General features: G+C 40.2%; 1 protein-coding gene across 6 annotated transcripts in view; it reads right to left on the minus strand.

The window, feature by feature from the left end:
- The window catches only part of DMXL1 (Dmx like 1), a 136,172-nt gene that overhangs the window by 59,463 nt on the left and 63,368 nt on the right, over positions 1-13,341 (minus strand). For all 6 annotated transcript variants that reach the window (XM_006134494.3, XM_006134492.4, XM_075931962.1 and 3 more), the window contains 7 exons: positions 12,902-13,023; positions 12,091-12,180; positions 11,678-11,777; positions 9,664-9,780; positions 6,013-6,240; positions 3,164-4,858; positions 1,570-1,680 (listed from right to left, as the gene is read on the minus strand). In XM_006134494.3, the coding sequence (XP_006134556.1) occupies positions 1,570-1,680; positions 3,164-4,858; positions 6,013-6,240; positions 9,664-9,780; positions 11,678-11,777; positions 12,091-12,180; positions 12,902-13,023 (2,463 nt within the window). The remainder of the gene's footprint in view (positions 1-1,569; positions 1,681-3,163; positions 4,859-6,012; positions 6,241-9,663; positions 9,781-11,677; positions 11,778-12,090; positions 12,181-12,901; positions 13,024-13,341) is intronic.

Raw genomic sequence — 13,341 nt, forward strand, 5'->3', positions numbered from 1 at the left:
CAGACAGGCAGCTGCTTCCCAGCAGTGTCCCCTATCCCCTCTGCTGCCTCTGACTGAGGCAGCAGGGTGGAGGGGCAGGAGGCATCCCAGAGACTGTGCTTGGGGGGAAGTGGCTCCTGTCTACCTCCCCCGCCCCCCGATGCCTCTCACTTGAGTCCATGCTCATGTCCTGTCCCCCCTGCCTGCTTGTTGCCTCTGGCTTGAGTCCCTGCTCACCCTGTGCTCCCTGCAGCTCTTCTGCTTTTGAAATGTACAAGAACTCCGGGGGGGCTGAAGCAGTCCCCTCTTATGCTGTTTTCCCGCTGTGCCTCTGCTTCCCCTGACCCGGCTTAAAGGGGATAGTTCTGGGGGGGAACTGGCTTAAAGCAAGTTCCCCCCAGCACCACCTCCTGCTCCTCTCCCCTCCCTTGCTGCCCCTCCCTGATAGAGGCATCAAGGGGGGGGGGGGGGGGGGGGGGGGGGGGGGAGAAGAGACTAGTTGAGTGGCTACTCGACTATTCAATAAGCATGTATTTACTGGACAGTCAACTAGTCACCAACATCCCTATTCCAGAACCACCAAAAGTAACTTCAAGAGCCTAAATTACATTTTCAATTGTGGCTCAGGCACTTCAGCTCATAAATCACTGCAATGTTTTCTGAAAATTATTATCCTATGTTGTGAGTCTCATGATAAAATAAAATAGGCATTAAAATGAGCTGATCTCTGTGAGAGCGACTGTGGCACACTGTCCGGTCATGCCCACAGCTTTTGAATAGTCCCGCCAGCTGGAGTTTTCTATAAAAGAATTTCCTTCCACTCACTTCACCATGCAACAGCAAGGTGAGTGGGAGCTGGGCAGGGCTGGAGCTGGAGCCCAGGCCTCAGTGCACAGACTCACCATGGCTCTGGTTTTAGCTCTGGCAGATGCTACACAGCCCAGCTGGCGGGGCCATGTGGAGAGTTGCTGGGGGTAGCAGGGGAGGACGATGCTGAGGCTACAGCCATGAGCGGCTAGGGCCTGTTCTGGCAGCTGGGGGCGAAGTCTGCACTGTAGCTGCGTGGTGGATGTCTGAGGCATGCTTTCGCAGGAGGATTGGAGTCTGCCATGGCCGTGTGGTGGACAGGTGGGACCTGCTGAGGAGAGGGAAGGGCAGCTGGGGCCTACTGCGTGACTGGAAGGCTGGGAGCTTTTGCAGCTATGTGGCGCAAGTTTGCAAACGGGTTTGCTGGCTCTTGGAATAAAACAAGTTGGGAACCACTGCTCTATGATGTTTAAATGTCTCACAAAACTTCTCATTGACAAAGCTCTTTCCAGTATTTTATAGTAAAAAAATTCATAAAAGAAAATCTTCACCCCCAAAGACTGATCAAGAAGCATTCACATAAGAAGTTAACAAACACCTATGCTATGCTTCATCATGAGCATGCCCAGGGCTTGTAAGGACAATGAGCAACTAGGACTTACAGCAACTCTCTCATACTACATTTCTGTATGTATTTCAAGACTGCATGAGCATCTAATAAAGCAAACATTGAAGTGTTAAAACATGTGAATACTGTCAAAAAATCCCACTCTGTAAAGTTACCTTGGTGAAGCAGCTGGGCTCGATGGACAGGAGGAAGTGAGGTTGTCAGAAATGTGTGCAGCTGAACAGCCAAAAGGAATTTTAAGCCACATTCATCAAGTGTTTCTCCACCTATAAATAAAAATTGAGTAATTTTCACTGAAAGAAATTGCATATGAAAGAAACTTAAAAAAAAATGCCAACGCAACAAATAGCTTTCTCTTTATTAGACTATTATGACAGTTTAACAAGAGCTCATGAATTCAGTGATTTCTTCAACTCCCCAAATAAGATACCAGTGACAGAGCAACAGGCAATCTCAGCGTGGTAAAAAAGGATGCACGAGCAAGTTATGATTTATAGAGTAACCTGGAACTAAGATAAATTATACTTTTCCTATTCTTTCAATTAGTAACTAAAAACAATATGCTGCTTATTGTATTGAAGAATTATACAATATTATGTTGGATAGAGAGAAAAATCTTGGTTGCTGAAGGAAAATGCGTATGTATGATGGTCTGACAGGGTACACATACATCACACAGGACCCGACGGGCTTAATGCACTGTGGGTGGAGGAAGTCCTGCCCCCACTGACACACTGGGCACACTTCAAGTGCTGGGCTAGTATAAAAAGGGAGCAACTCAGCTCAGGCCAGACTGGATGCTGCAGAGGAAGGACCTGCTGTAGGAGTTCCAGCAGTGTACTAGTGAGAGACCCCAACAGAAGGAGCTGAAGCCCCAAGAAACTGGATTGAACCTCTGAAGCTGACAGCCTTGGGGAGTGACTTGTGCTGTGGAACCAGAGGGCCCTGAAACCTCATGCATCACCCCACTGCCAGAGATGGTGGGAAGTGGCCCAGGCAGCAATATCTCCCATGCGAGAGCTCGGTGTGTTTTGGTGATATTCCCTGCTTAGCCAGTGTCCACCCAGGGCACTGGGTCAGGACACAGTGCAGTCAGGTGGGCCCAAGCTCCTTACCGGGGCTGCCTCTCTGCCCTGTCCATCTAGCAACATTATTTTTTATATTTAAACAATAACCAATACACAAATAACCTCTTGGGAGCCTAACAGTTAGATTGTAAATCCAGTTCTCTGCCCACAAATAAAACTCCTTCCCATCGCATCTTCATGCATCCCACAAAAACACCCATACAAATGAGTTAATTCAGACAGTCATTATAGTCAAAGCTCCAAAATAACTTTAGTGCCCCAGGAACATACCCTCAAGCCTTCCCACAAAGCCTGTCCCTTCCCTCCAGCCCCCATCCCAGCTTGCCTAGAACATCATGTTTGGTCTATTTCTGACTAAGAGCCAAGCAAATTCCAGAGTCTCAGGCCCCTGACAGTGAACACACATGGTTCACTATTGTATCAATGAACAATAACAATGAAAATATTTCCAGATTTCTGTAACAGAAGTGTTATGAATAAGTTTGCAGTTAAAATAAAGGAAATTTTACCTAAACAGCAAATGGAAAAATCTTGTTAGATAGTAAAACATACCAATACAAAACAATTTTTAATACACTTATCTGGACAGACATTTGCAAGACAATAAAAATCCTTATAAAAATGCTGGAGTATTGCCTATCACTTAAAATATTAAGCTTACCCTGGTTTCTGTCTCTGCTTTCTCCAATATCAGTACTGGTGGTAGCAATTGTATCTGCCAATGCCATCAGTGACATTTGCTCCATCCTGGTGAGACCTGGTAAGCTAGAATGCAGCAAGTGACGAGAAAGAACTTGAGCATGCTCTGGTCCAAAGTAAGTTGGGCTGTACTGAGAAAGGTCAATAACCTTCGGCTTTGTATTATCTTCTTCTGCTTCAAACACAGTAAGATCATCCGTACTCAGGCTGGAGTTTTGAAAAAGATTTTCATAATTTTCATCTGAGATGCCATTTTGTTTATTTAAATTATTTTGATTATTGGGTTTCTCTGAATAAACATGTGAGCAGTCATCATCTGCAGCAAGTAATGCATACAAAGGAAGTGGTGGAACAGAGTCTATTTCTGTATAGTCTGTATTCTCAGTTTTGTTGAAAGTCCTGGGATCTCTTGCAGTGCTTCCACTAGCACTAATTGTGAGAGATCTAAGTCGCCGATCAGGATTAGGTTCAGATTCATTTACAGCAACAACTTCCCCAGCGATACATTTAACCAAATGAGACAGGATGGCTTTTGCTCTATGTACTTTACCAAGGTCCATAAGCTCTAGAAGCTGGAAAGGATGGTACTGAGGTAAAGTTGGACATAATGCATGAGCTGCTTCAAAAAGACCAGAATCTTCCATTTCTACAGAGAGATCAAATGCAGTTCTCTTTCCACTAAGTTTCTGTGCAAGACTAGTCATGGATCTGGTTAAACTTCGCTTTGGTGGATGCAGGCCAGAACCAGTTGACTGGCTTTGTTTCATCAAACTGGTGATAGATGGTGTGCTTCCACTGTAAGAATCAGTCGTAACTAGCTCTTGTTTAGAAGGGGGCTGCCACTGAGAATAAACATGCATTTCACAATCCATCCCAACTACAAGGATGCCATCACGTACCCAGGATAAAGAAACTGGCAGAGGTGGTGATCCTTCTACTGAAGAAACCAAGTCCACACACCGTAGCAGTACAAACTTACAAAGGGATGTAACTTTTGCATTTTCCCACCATGGCAAAGGAGAGATCTCCTTATTAGTTTGGTCATGCATGTTCCCAGCCAACTGTCCAAACATATAAAGCTTTGATCCAATTCCTACTGTTAGGATATGTGATCCATCTTCCCTAGACATCCAATCTAAGTGAACCAAGTGCTTTATGCTGGGCAAAGTACCCTCACTATTAGACATTTCTTGTTTATTGTATGCCATTAAATTACTGTCAATACTAATGGCAGAGTCCAACATTGTGCTTATTTCATCTAAATGAAGAGTCTGTTCCAGAATCCAACACGATCCTCCTGTAGATTCACATTCAAAAATACCAACATGCATCATGAAATCTTGAGAACAGCGACTATTTTTAGATGTTGTTTGCTTGTATGCTACAGCCAATCTATTTGTATGTGCACAACTAACTTCAATTGGCCTGCCTGGAACACTCACAGCACTACTACTAAGAAGTCGATCCTCAACAAGTAATGGCCATTCTTCCCATATATATGTAACATTACTATTTACAGTATATTCTGGTGTAGAAGCAGCCACTGATTCAGGAGTCACTTTGCAACGCCAGAACCTTACTTTTCCATCTGAGCAAGAAGTTGCCAGTAGATAAGGGGCCTGACAAACTGGATACATCGAAGAGGAACTCAAGTGCCCTAAAATTGAAATAGAAGAAAAACAAACAGATTTTCACACCAGAGTCAAATAATAAATAATCATACATACAAAAAATTTTAATAGAAGTGTGAAATTAAATCCACATTTTCTGAATACCAATACAATTTGGCTTTGGTTCACCTTATAAAGTATCTAGTACCTATTATTTTACTGGCACAGAATAATGATTACAAGGATTCAGAGAAAGCAGTGAAAGAAAAGTTTAACACAGTTTTATGTCAACACTTGGGGGGAAGGAACCCTGTGGCAACAGGAACAGTTAAATGTTTAAAATTATTTCACATCTAGGATCCCAATATGAATGGAAAGCATACTTCTACAAAAGTAACTTGTAGTTCCAGCTACATTAAGCAATAAAAACAAATTAATATTGCCAACACTGATAATCAGTGTTGGAACCTGGTGACATACAAAAATATAGATCATTTGAATTATAAGGTCCATAAATAAGTGGTGTGCTAGTGAAAAGCCATTACATGTGTTTATAGCCCGTTAATTAAAAATAGATTTCCTCTGTCAAAGTATATACATGGATCCATATCCCCCCTTACTCCCGCTTGTCCCTTTCCCTCTAAAATGCCAACAGAGAAGCTCAGATATGCTGCAGCTGCTGGATCTTTAAATATGATGGGAGCTTTCACATGGTTAATCTACACATGTGAAGTCATATAGTTGAGAAATGCAGGCACTTCACACTGCAATCCATGTACTATAGGCTAACTGGCTCAAAACACATGCTTCCCAATCAAGCTTCTTAATATCTTAAGTAGTTTTCAGAGGTGGTATATGTCAGTGGACTTATTATATTCAAAAATAAAATCTATTTTTCAGACAAAAACATTTCACTTCTCAGGACTGCATATAGCCTTTTACTTTCTGAAATGCTCAGTATAAAGCAATTTTTTTTCCACTGATGACTGCTGGCAGGAGCTCTGTTGTAGCATTTGGGCCCCAAGAGTAAAAAAATAAAAATTTAAAGGACCTTGTATTTTAGTATTCTTTTCAAATCTGGTTTTCACGTATTCTTGAGCTCAAAAGGTTTTTGTTGCTTTAGAGTCTAATAACCCACGAAACTCATTACAGTATAATCAAAACTTTTACTCATTATTTCCTTCTTTTAAAATTTACAAACCTGCTGATGGTTTAACACTTATTATTTCCACTCCATCTGGTAAATTCAATTCTTGACTATAAACCATTTCTGAAGAGAGTGTCAGACGACTAGTACTTTGAAGGTTTGCTCTACAAGCCCGATATTTATGTGTGAAGGGAGACTGGATCTTCTCTCGATCCGGAGAGGACGAATATAACTCTTCTTGATGTGATACTCCTTCAGATATATTTGAGTCTATTTTTTCATCTAAAAAAATTTTGCATTGTTAAGTGAAATTTATCATAACATATGACAATTGTTTTATGAAAAACACAGCTGTCACTGAACTAACAGAAGGAGATACAATTTTAGATTTAGTTTTGTGAAATAGTATGGGCTGGCTGTAGGTGATAATCTTCAATTAGAAGTTGATTCAGTTTCAATGTAATGGCACGTAACAAATTTTTTTTTTTTTTTTAAACTTCAACAGGAAAGATATTGGGACATAAAGGGTATTAACTGTACAAGTCAATTGGACTGAAAATCTCAAGGACTTAAATGTGAAGTAGGCTTGGAATTCCTTTAAGTCAACCATAAGAAAATTGCATCCCAACCAAACAAGGAGGGAAAAACTGTAGAAAGATGCAGCTGGATGAAAAATTTAAATATTATCAGGAGAAAGCAGATAACATCTAGGGAAAAGAAAAAGGAGGTTATTTGCACAGATAGATACCTCTTGGAAATTAGGAAGAATAGAAAGAGTGAGACTTGCTAGAAATCAAACTAAATAAGCTCTTGGCAATAAAAATTAAATAAGAGGAAAAGATGTTGGTAGTTATATAAATACAAAGAATAAGCAAGGATGAGATTAGACGGCTATGCAATATCAATTGAAAGGATATTAAAAATAATATAGGTATTTCCCTAAACTGAATGAATACTTTGTCTCACCTTACAAAAAATGATAATTTGTACATTCACAAAGGCAGAATAACTGATGTAAATGAGTGTTCAGAAACTGCTACATCAGAGGTGCAAGAAAAACTTAAGAGTTGAATGCACTCAAACTGTGAAGACTAGATCATTTCTACCATGGAATACTGAAACAACTGGCACATAAGACTTCTAAGTCCAGCATCAAGGATTTCCAATAAATCTGTTAATTTACAGGTATTGCCATACAACTGGATAATAGCAAATGTCTTACCTATATTTAAGAAAGGGAAAAAAGTATTCAGGAAACTACAGATCAATGAGCCTCATGTCAGTATTATGCAGGACTTTAGACCAAATTGTTAAAGAAAGACTAATTAAACTCAGAGAGATAAATGGTTCAGAGATGTAATGTAATACGGCTTTACCGAACATAGATCAAGCCAGATTAACCTGATTCCCTTCTTTGACAAAATAAATTATGTTTACAATTTTAGATAAAGGAAACATTAAATCTAATACACTTGGATGTCAGGAAAGCATCTGCCACAGTACCACATAGGACATTAGTTATATTAGAGAGGATGGCGAATAGTGTAAAATTTGTAAGGGGATAAGGAACTAGCTGAAGGGAAAGGGCAATGGACTGTTTTGAAAGTTGAACTATTAGATTGGCGCAAGGTTACTAGCATAGTTCCTCAAAAATGAGTCTGAGACAAAGTTATTTAATACTTTTATTAAGGACCATAGCATTAAAAGCAGATGTGTTAACAAAGTATAGGCATGATAAGAAGTTGGGAGTTATCTTTGATAGTAAGAATTTCTACTGCAATGTGGGGGCTTATCAGTCAGCTGCAAATCAGAGAACTTTCTACATTTGTATATTACAGGATAATTGGATATGTAATGTAATGGAGACATGAAAGCAAATGTGTGTCTATCCTGCACTAGGCAAGGCATTTCCAGTAGAGATGGACACATACTAATGCCACTGAAAAAGGCACTGTGTGAACTAGTCATTTGGAATTCAGAATAAAGTTCTGGTCACTCATGTTCAAAAAAGATATGTTTGAACTGAAAGAGAAGCAGAGAAGAGCTACAGATGACCAGCGGGAAATGGAGGGCCCATCTTATGTGGGGAGACTAGAAGAGCTTGTCTGCTTTAGCCTATCAAGGATAATATGACTGTTCTCTATACATATCCCTGGGGGAGGAGAAAGGATGGACAGCTATGTATTGTCCTGCTATTCTGAAAGGAGAACAGAACACACTTGAGATCGTTAACATTAGGGATGTTAAATTCAGATGGGGTTTCCATCAACTATTTGATTAGTCGATAAGGGCGCCTCCGGCTTTGAACTGTAGCAAGAGCCCTGCCAGGGACTCTTGTAATTTCAAAAGGAAGCCCCACACGGAGTGCGAGACCAGTGGGGGACTTCCCTGCTGGCCCTGTGTGGCTCTTGAACATTTTAAAGGCTGAGGCAGCGCGGGGCCAGCGGGGAAATCCCCCGCTGGTCCCGCACTCCCTGTGAGGCTTCCTTTTGAAATTACAAGAGTCCCTGGCAGGACTCTTGCTACAGTTCAAAGGCAGAGGCGCCCTTATCGACTAATCAAATAGTCGATGGAAACCCCATCTACTATTTGATTGATCTAAATTTAACATCCCTAAATGTAACCATCTCAAGTGTGTCCTGTTCTCCTTTCAGAATAGCAGGACAATACATAGCTTTTCATCTTTCCCCTCGTTGGGGCTCTTGTACATTTCAAAAGGAGAATCACGGCAGAACTAGCACAAGCAGAGGTTGCTTCAGTCCCTGATCACGCCGTTTCCTGCTGTGCCTCTATCTCCCCTGTCTCCCATGGAGACAGTGCTGGGGAGAACTGGCTGTTAAGCCCTGGCTCCTACTCACCCCTGCCCCTCTTGTTGCCTTTCTCTAGGACTAGATTTACCTGGAAAAGCAGGAAGGAGGCACCAGGCAAGGTATGAGGTTGGAAAACAATGGAGAATTAGAAATGACACACTTACCGACCTTGCTGGACGGCAGTGCATTCAGCTACCCATTTACGAGCCAGGGCTGTTGTGGTTTCAAGATAGGTTTCCCTCCCCTCTACACACAGGCTGTGCCAGTATAAAACTACATTGTCAGAACACAGCTTGAAGAAATTTTGCCTCTGCCTCATCACCAACTTTGTTATTGCCCAGCTTTGACTGTGTGGACAGGAACACTCACAGTTATTCTCACTTTAATAACAGCAGTCACCAAGTGTAGATAACCTGGTTTTAAGGCTTTGCTAATTCTTAAGTGTTAGCAGACACTCAGCAGTGCATTCCAACTCACTTAAAACTGACTTTTAAACCCTCAGAATTAGTGCAATCTACCATTCATTATTTAGAACTAAATACATAAAAATCTGAAGAAATTTTGGCCTACCATTTCTAAACTGAGGAGCAAAAGTAAACTGAATCCCCACTACTGACAACTTTAATGGATTTTTTCTCAACTACTAAAAAAACAAACAACAACACAGGTTTGGCTAATAATAAAAAGCTCCAGAGCAAAGAAAATGACAGACTTTAGAGCAAAAAAAATAATTAAGTTGTGATGGAAAACCGAGAGCAGATGATTGCTGATAGCTTTTTAGACAATAGCTTCTTAAATTTAACAGTAAATAAAAGTTGTTTAAAAAGGAAGAATATCAGATAGTTACAAATAATTCTTGTTTAAAAATGTTTTACATCATAGCAAAAGTACTTACCCACTGAAACTGGAATGGATTTCAAGTGTAAATTCCACATGTGTAATAATGAGCAATTTTGAGCATATTCAATTACTATTAAGTAAAATTTCTCAGAGAATCCATTTTGCAGCTGTCCTGTTGAAATTTAAAGTAAGTTTTTAGTGTAACATCTAATATAGCAATCGGTAGCTACTAACTTTTTTCACTCCCTGACTACATAACTGTAGGCACTACTACCCTTTTAATTTAAAGAGTATGTAGACTCCAGATAGTCAGCATCTTAGAAGGTATTTCTTTAATTTGCTTGGGGTTTTGGCTTTTTATGGTTCCCCCTCTGATCCTGTTATTCAAATGTTAGATGAAAATAGGGATGTAAAATACCGTTTCATTAGTTAACTGCTTAAACATTAAGTTTAACTGATTAAAAAGGGGGCAATGGGAGGTCGTTTCAGGCTCCAGCACTGCAGGACAGGGGCAGCTGTCAGTAGTCTTACGGAGGGAGGGGGTGGAAGCAGCCGTGGAGGAGTACCGGAGGAGAGGGGGAGAGAGCAGCTGGTCGGAAGACTGTTCCTGAGTAACTGTTAACCATTACTTGGTAAGCCTCATCCATTAAAGGTGATGCTTACCAGGTAACCGGTTACCTTCACATCACTAAATGAAAATACTAACCCTGAAACAATACAAATTGAAATGAAGACCACCACCAATTGTATTTAAAATATTAAATCTAAGCAACAGCTTTTTATACTGTAGAATAAAAAGTGCTAATGAGCAGCGCTATATTTTCATTTTTTAGGCTGAAAACACAGAACTGTACAATTGAACGATCAGCTTTTAATCAAATATTATAGGTAAGAAGTGCTAAATGTAGAAACAATCACTGATTTCTGAGGCACTACGTAAGAACGGCAGATTAAATTTTATATAAATTATTTACAACTACAGTAAAACTCCAATTGTCCGGCATCCAGTGGTCCGGCACTCGCGATGGTCCGGCACCAACTGGAACCCGGAAGTGCTCTGGCCAGCTGGACACTTGGAGCTGCTCCATGCCACTTCCTCAAGTCCGCCACTGCCGCGGCTGAAACTGACCAGCAGCGGACATGGGGAATCTGCAGAGCAGAGCAACTAGGGTGCTGCCGGTTGCCCAACAGGGGGATGAGGGGCGGCGCTGTGGGACCAACTTGGCAGGTCCCCAGCTGCTCTGCTGCGCACTGCTTCTCTAAGTCTGCTGCTGCCGAAACTGACGAGTGGTCGACTTGTGGAAGCTACAGAGCAGAGCAGCTGGGGTGCTGCCGGGTTGCTCCCACAGCGCCACCCCTCACCCTCCTGCTCAGGGATAACTACTGAAGTTTGGGGGGGTGGGGAGCCCGCTCCCCTCCTGGAAACCCTCGGCAGTGGCGCGGGGCTTCCCTTGCCTTCCTGCAAAACGGTGGAGGGTTCGCCCCTTGCCACGCCTTTCCCGCCCAGTCCTCAGACGCAGTGCGGGTCCTGCAGGCTCCTCACAGCCCCCTCCTCCCCCCCCCGCCCCTCTGGAATACCGCCCGATAATCCGGCATATCTGATAATCCGGCACCACCTAGGTCCCAAAGGTGCCGGATTATCGAAAGTCTACTGTAGTTTTCAATTTACTTATAGAATCATAGAATCACAGATTCTATAAGTAAATTGAAAACTAGATGTAAATAATTTGTAAAATTTAATCTGTCTTTCTTCTGCCATGCTATCTTAAAAGATAACAATCAATAAGTGACTAGAGAAACAGAATCTTTATTTCTAAGATGATATTATGCTCTTAGTAGAGCCAGCAATCTGTAGATGAACCATAAGTTACACCTTAGCCATTTTGACCTTGTAGCTCTGTGGGAATGAAGTGGAGCATTATTTAAGTACTTAATATAATTAGCAGAGTTTCCCTTTTAAGCTTGTAACAAAAAAATATCAGACTTTTTATAATCATGTGTCCAAAATCAATATCCTTTTGATACATCCTTCACTAGGTTAGCAAACTAAACATTTAATACTGCTTTACCAGAGTCTTCTAAACAGTTCTTTTCAGGTGTTTTCGCCTCATGGTTATTCAAAATGAAGTTTTCCTGAAAAACGTGAAGTAACTGTGTTTTTCTGCCATGCTAAATTAGAAACACAAACAATAAGTAAGTGAATAGAGAAACAATCTTTATTTCTAAGCTCATATAATTAAAAATTGTCAAGACTACACTAAACAATTTGAATAAAATGTATTGTCTATATATATGGGCCAAAGTCAGGTAGTTGGCAGTAAGATGCTCTTAATCCAAAACTTGTACATATTAACCGGCATTGGTTTAATCATAGATGGACATAGATAGTTTTACACATGGAATTTTAAATGCCTTTTTAAAAATCAAGTAAATGAATGTTCTCTCTCATATAAAATATGTACAGAAAAAATATCTTACTTACGAGCTCTGTAATAGCATCTAACTCTACAATGCATCCTGGCCTTGCAGTTGACTGTTGACTTATGATGTTAAAAACTTCACCAACGTATTTCTGTAAAAATACAGTAATACAAGCAATACTGAAGGATTTTTCTTTAGATGAATTCTTAAAGTTTATTAAGAATTGCCTGATATCGGACATCTTCATTTTGGCACAGTATTTTTATTTGTGGTTCACTTATTCAAAGTTAGGATTGACAGAAGTTGGGTTTAATAAAGCGAGATTTGTTAAAACCAGAGATTTATTTACATTCTATATAAGCCTGAAAAGACTCTGAACTTTTCAGAAATCTTCTTTCAGTGCTAAGCAATTTGTTTGTTAATTCTGTAGCAACAATTAAGGATACATCTAATTTACAATGTTACGGGAATTTAGGAAAACAATTTTGTGACGACTCAATAGAAATAAGGGTGTTAACTCTGAAGTACCACAGAATCATTAAAGGCCTCACATGAAAGATGCCTCCTTCCAGTAGGTTGACAGCAGTTGAATCCCAAGACTGAGGAAAGTGCAATGTACTGAACCATCAGAACTACTTATTACAGCATTAGATATTTCTTTTAGATTTCCCAACCTTGCAGTTACTTGACTGAACAATGCTCAGCTGATATCACAAGAGACTATGCTTTAAGGTTCTATTATATTTGCAGATCGACTTTGTAAGAGATACATTTTGCAGATTTCATAGTGTTCATTCAGTTATCTAGTCTGAAAAACCAATGTTAGGAGTTATAATTATGAAGTAATCTGGGAAAAATTAGCTTTTACTTACAGAAATTTCAGGATTAGACAGCTCACATAAAAGCTTTTTAGCATCTATTATAGCCTGATATAATCTCAGATATTGTCCATCACTTGCCACAAAGCATGCGCTGGGAGAATTGCAGTATGCACCTGAAAAGTATTTATAAATAATTGGTTCAATATTTTAAGAAATACATACTAGCTCTTTCCCTATTGTTAGCAAGAAGCAAATCACAAGCATTTAACATTAGACTAACAAAAACTAAGAAAGCAGATCTTATTTCTTATTGATATAATTTGTATTTAGATATTTATTAATGAACATTCATGAACATGTTCATACACAATGTGAAGATTCAATATTGAACCTCACCAAAAGGAAGCTAGACTCCCATCTGCTCATTGTAGGCTCTCCTTTTCTATATTAATATTTTCCAAACCCCCTACCTGATAACTAACATTTTTATG

This window comes from Pelodiscus sinensis, chromosome 6 (genome assembly GCF_049634645.1).
Source record: "Pelodiscus sinensis isolate JC-2024 chromosome 6, ASM4963464v1, whole genome shotgun sequence".
In the NCBI taxonomy this organism is placed as follows: Eukaryota; Metazoa; Chordata; order Testudines; family Trionychidae; genus Pelodiscus; species Pelodiscus sinensis.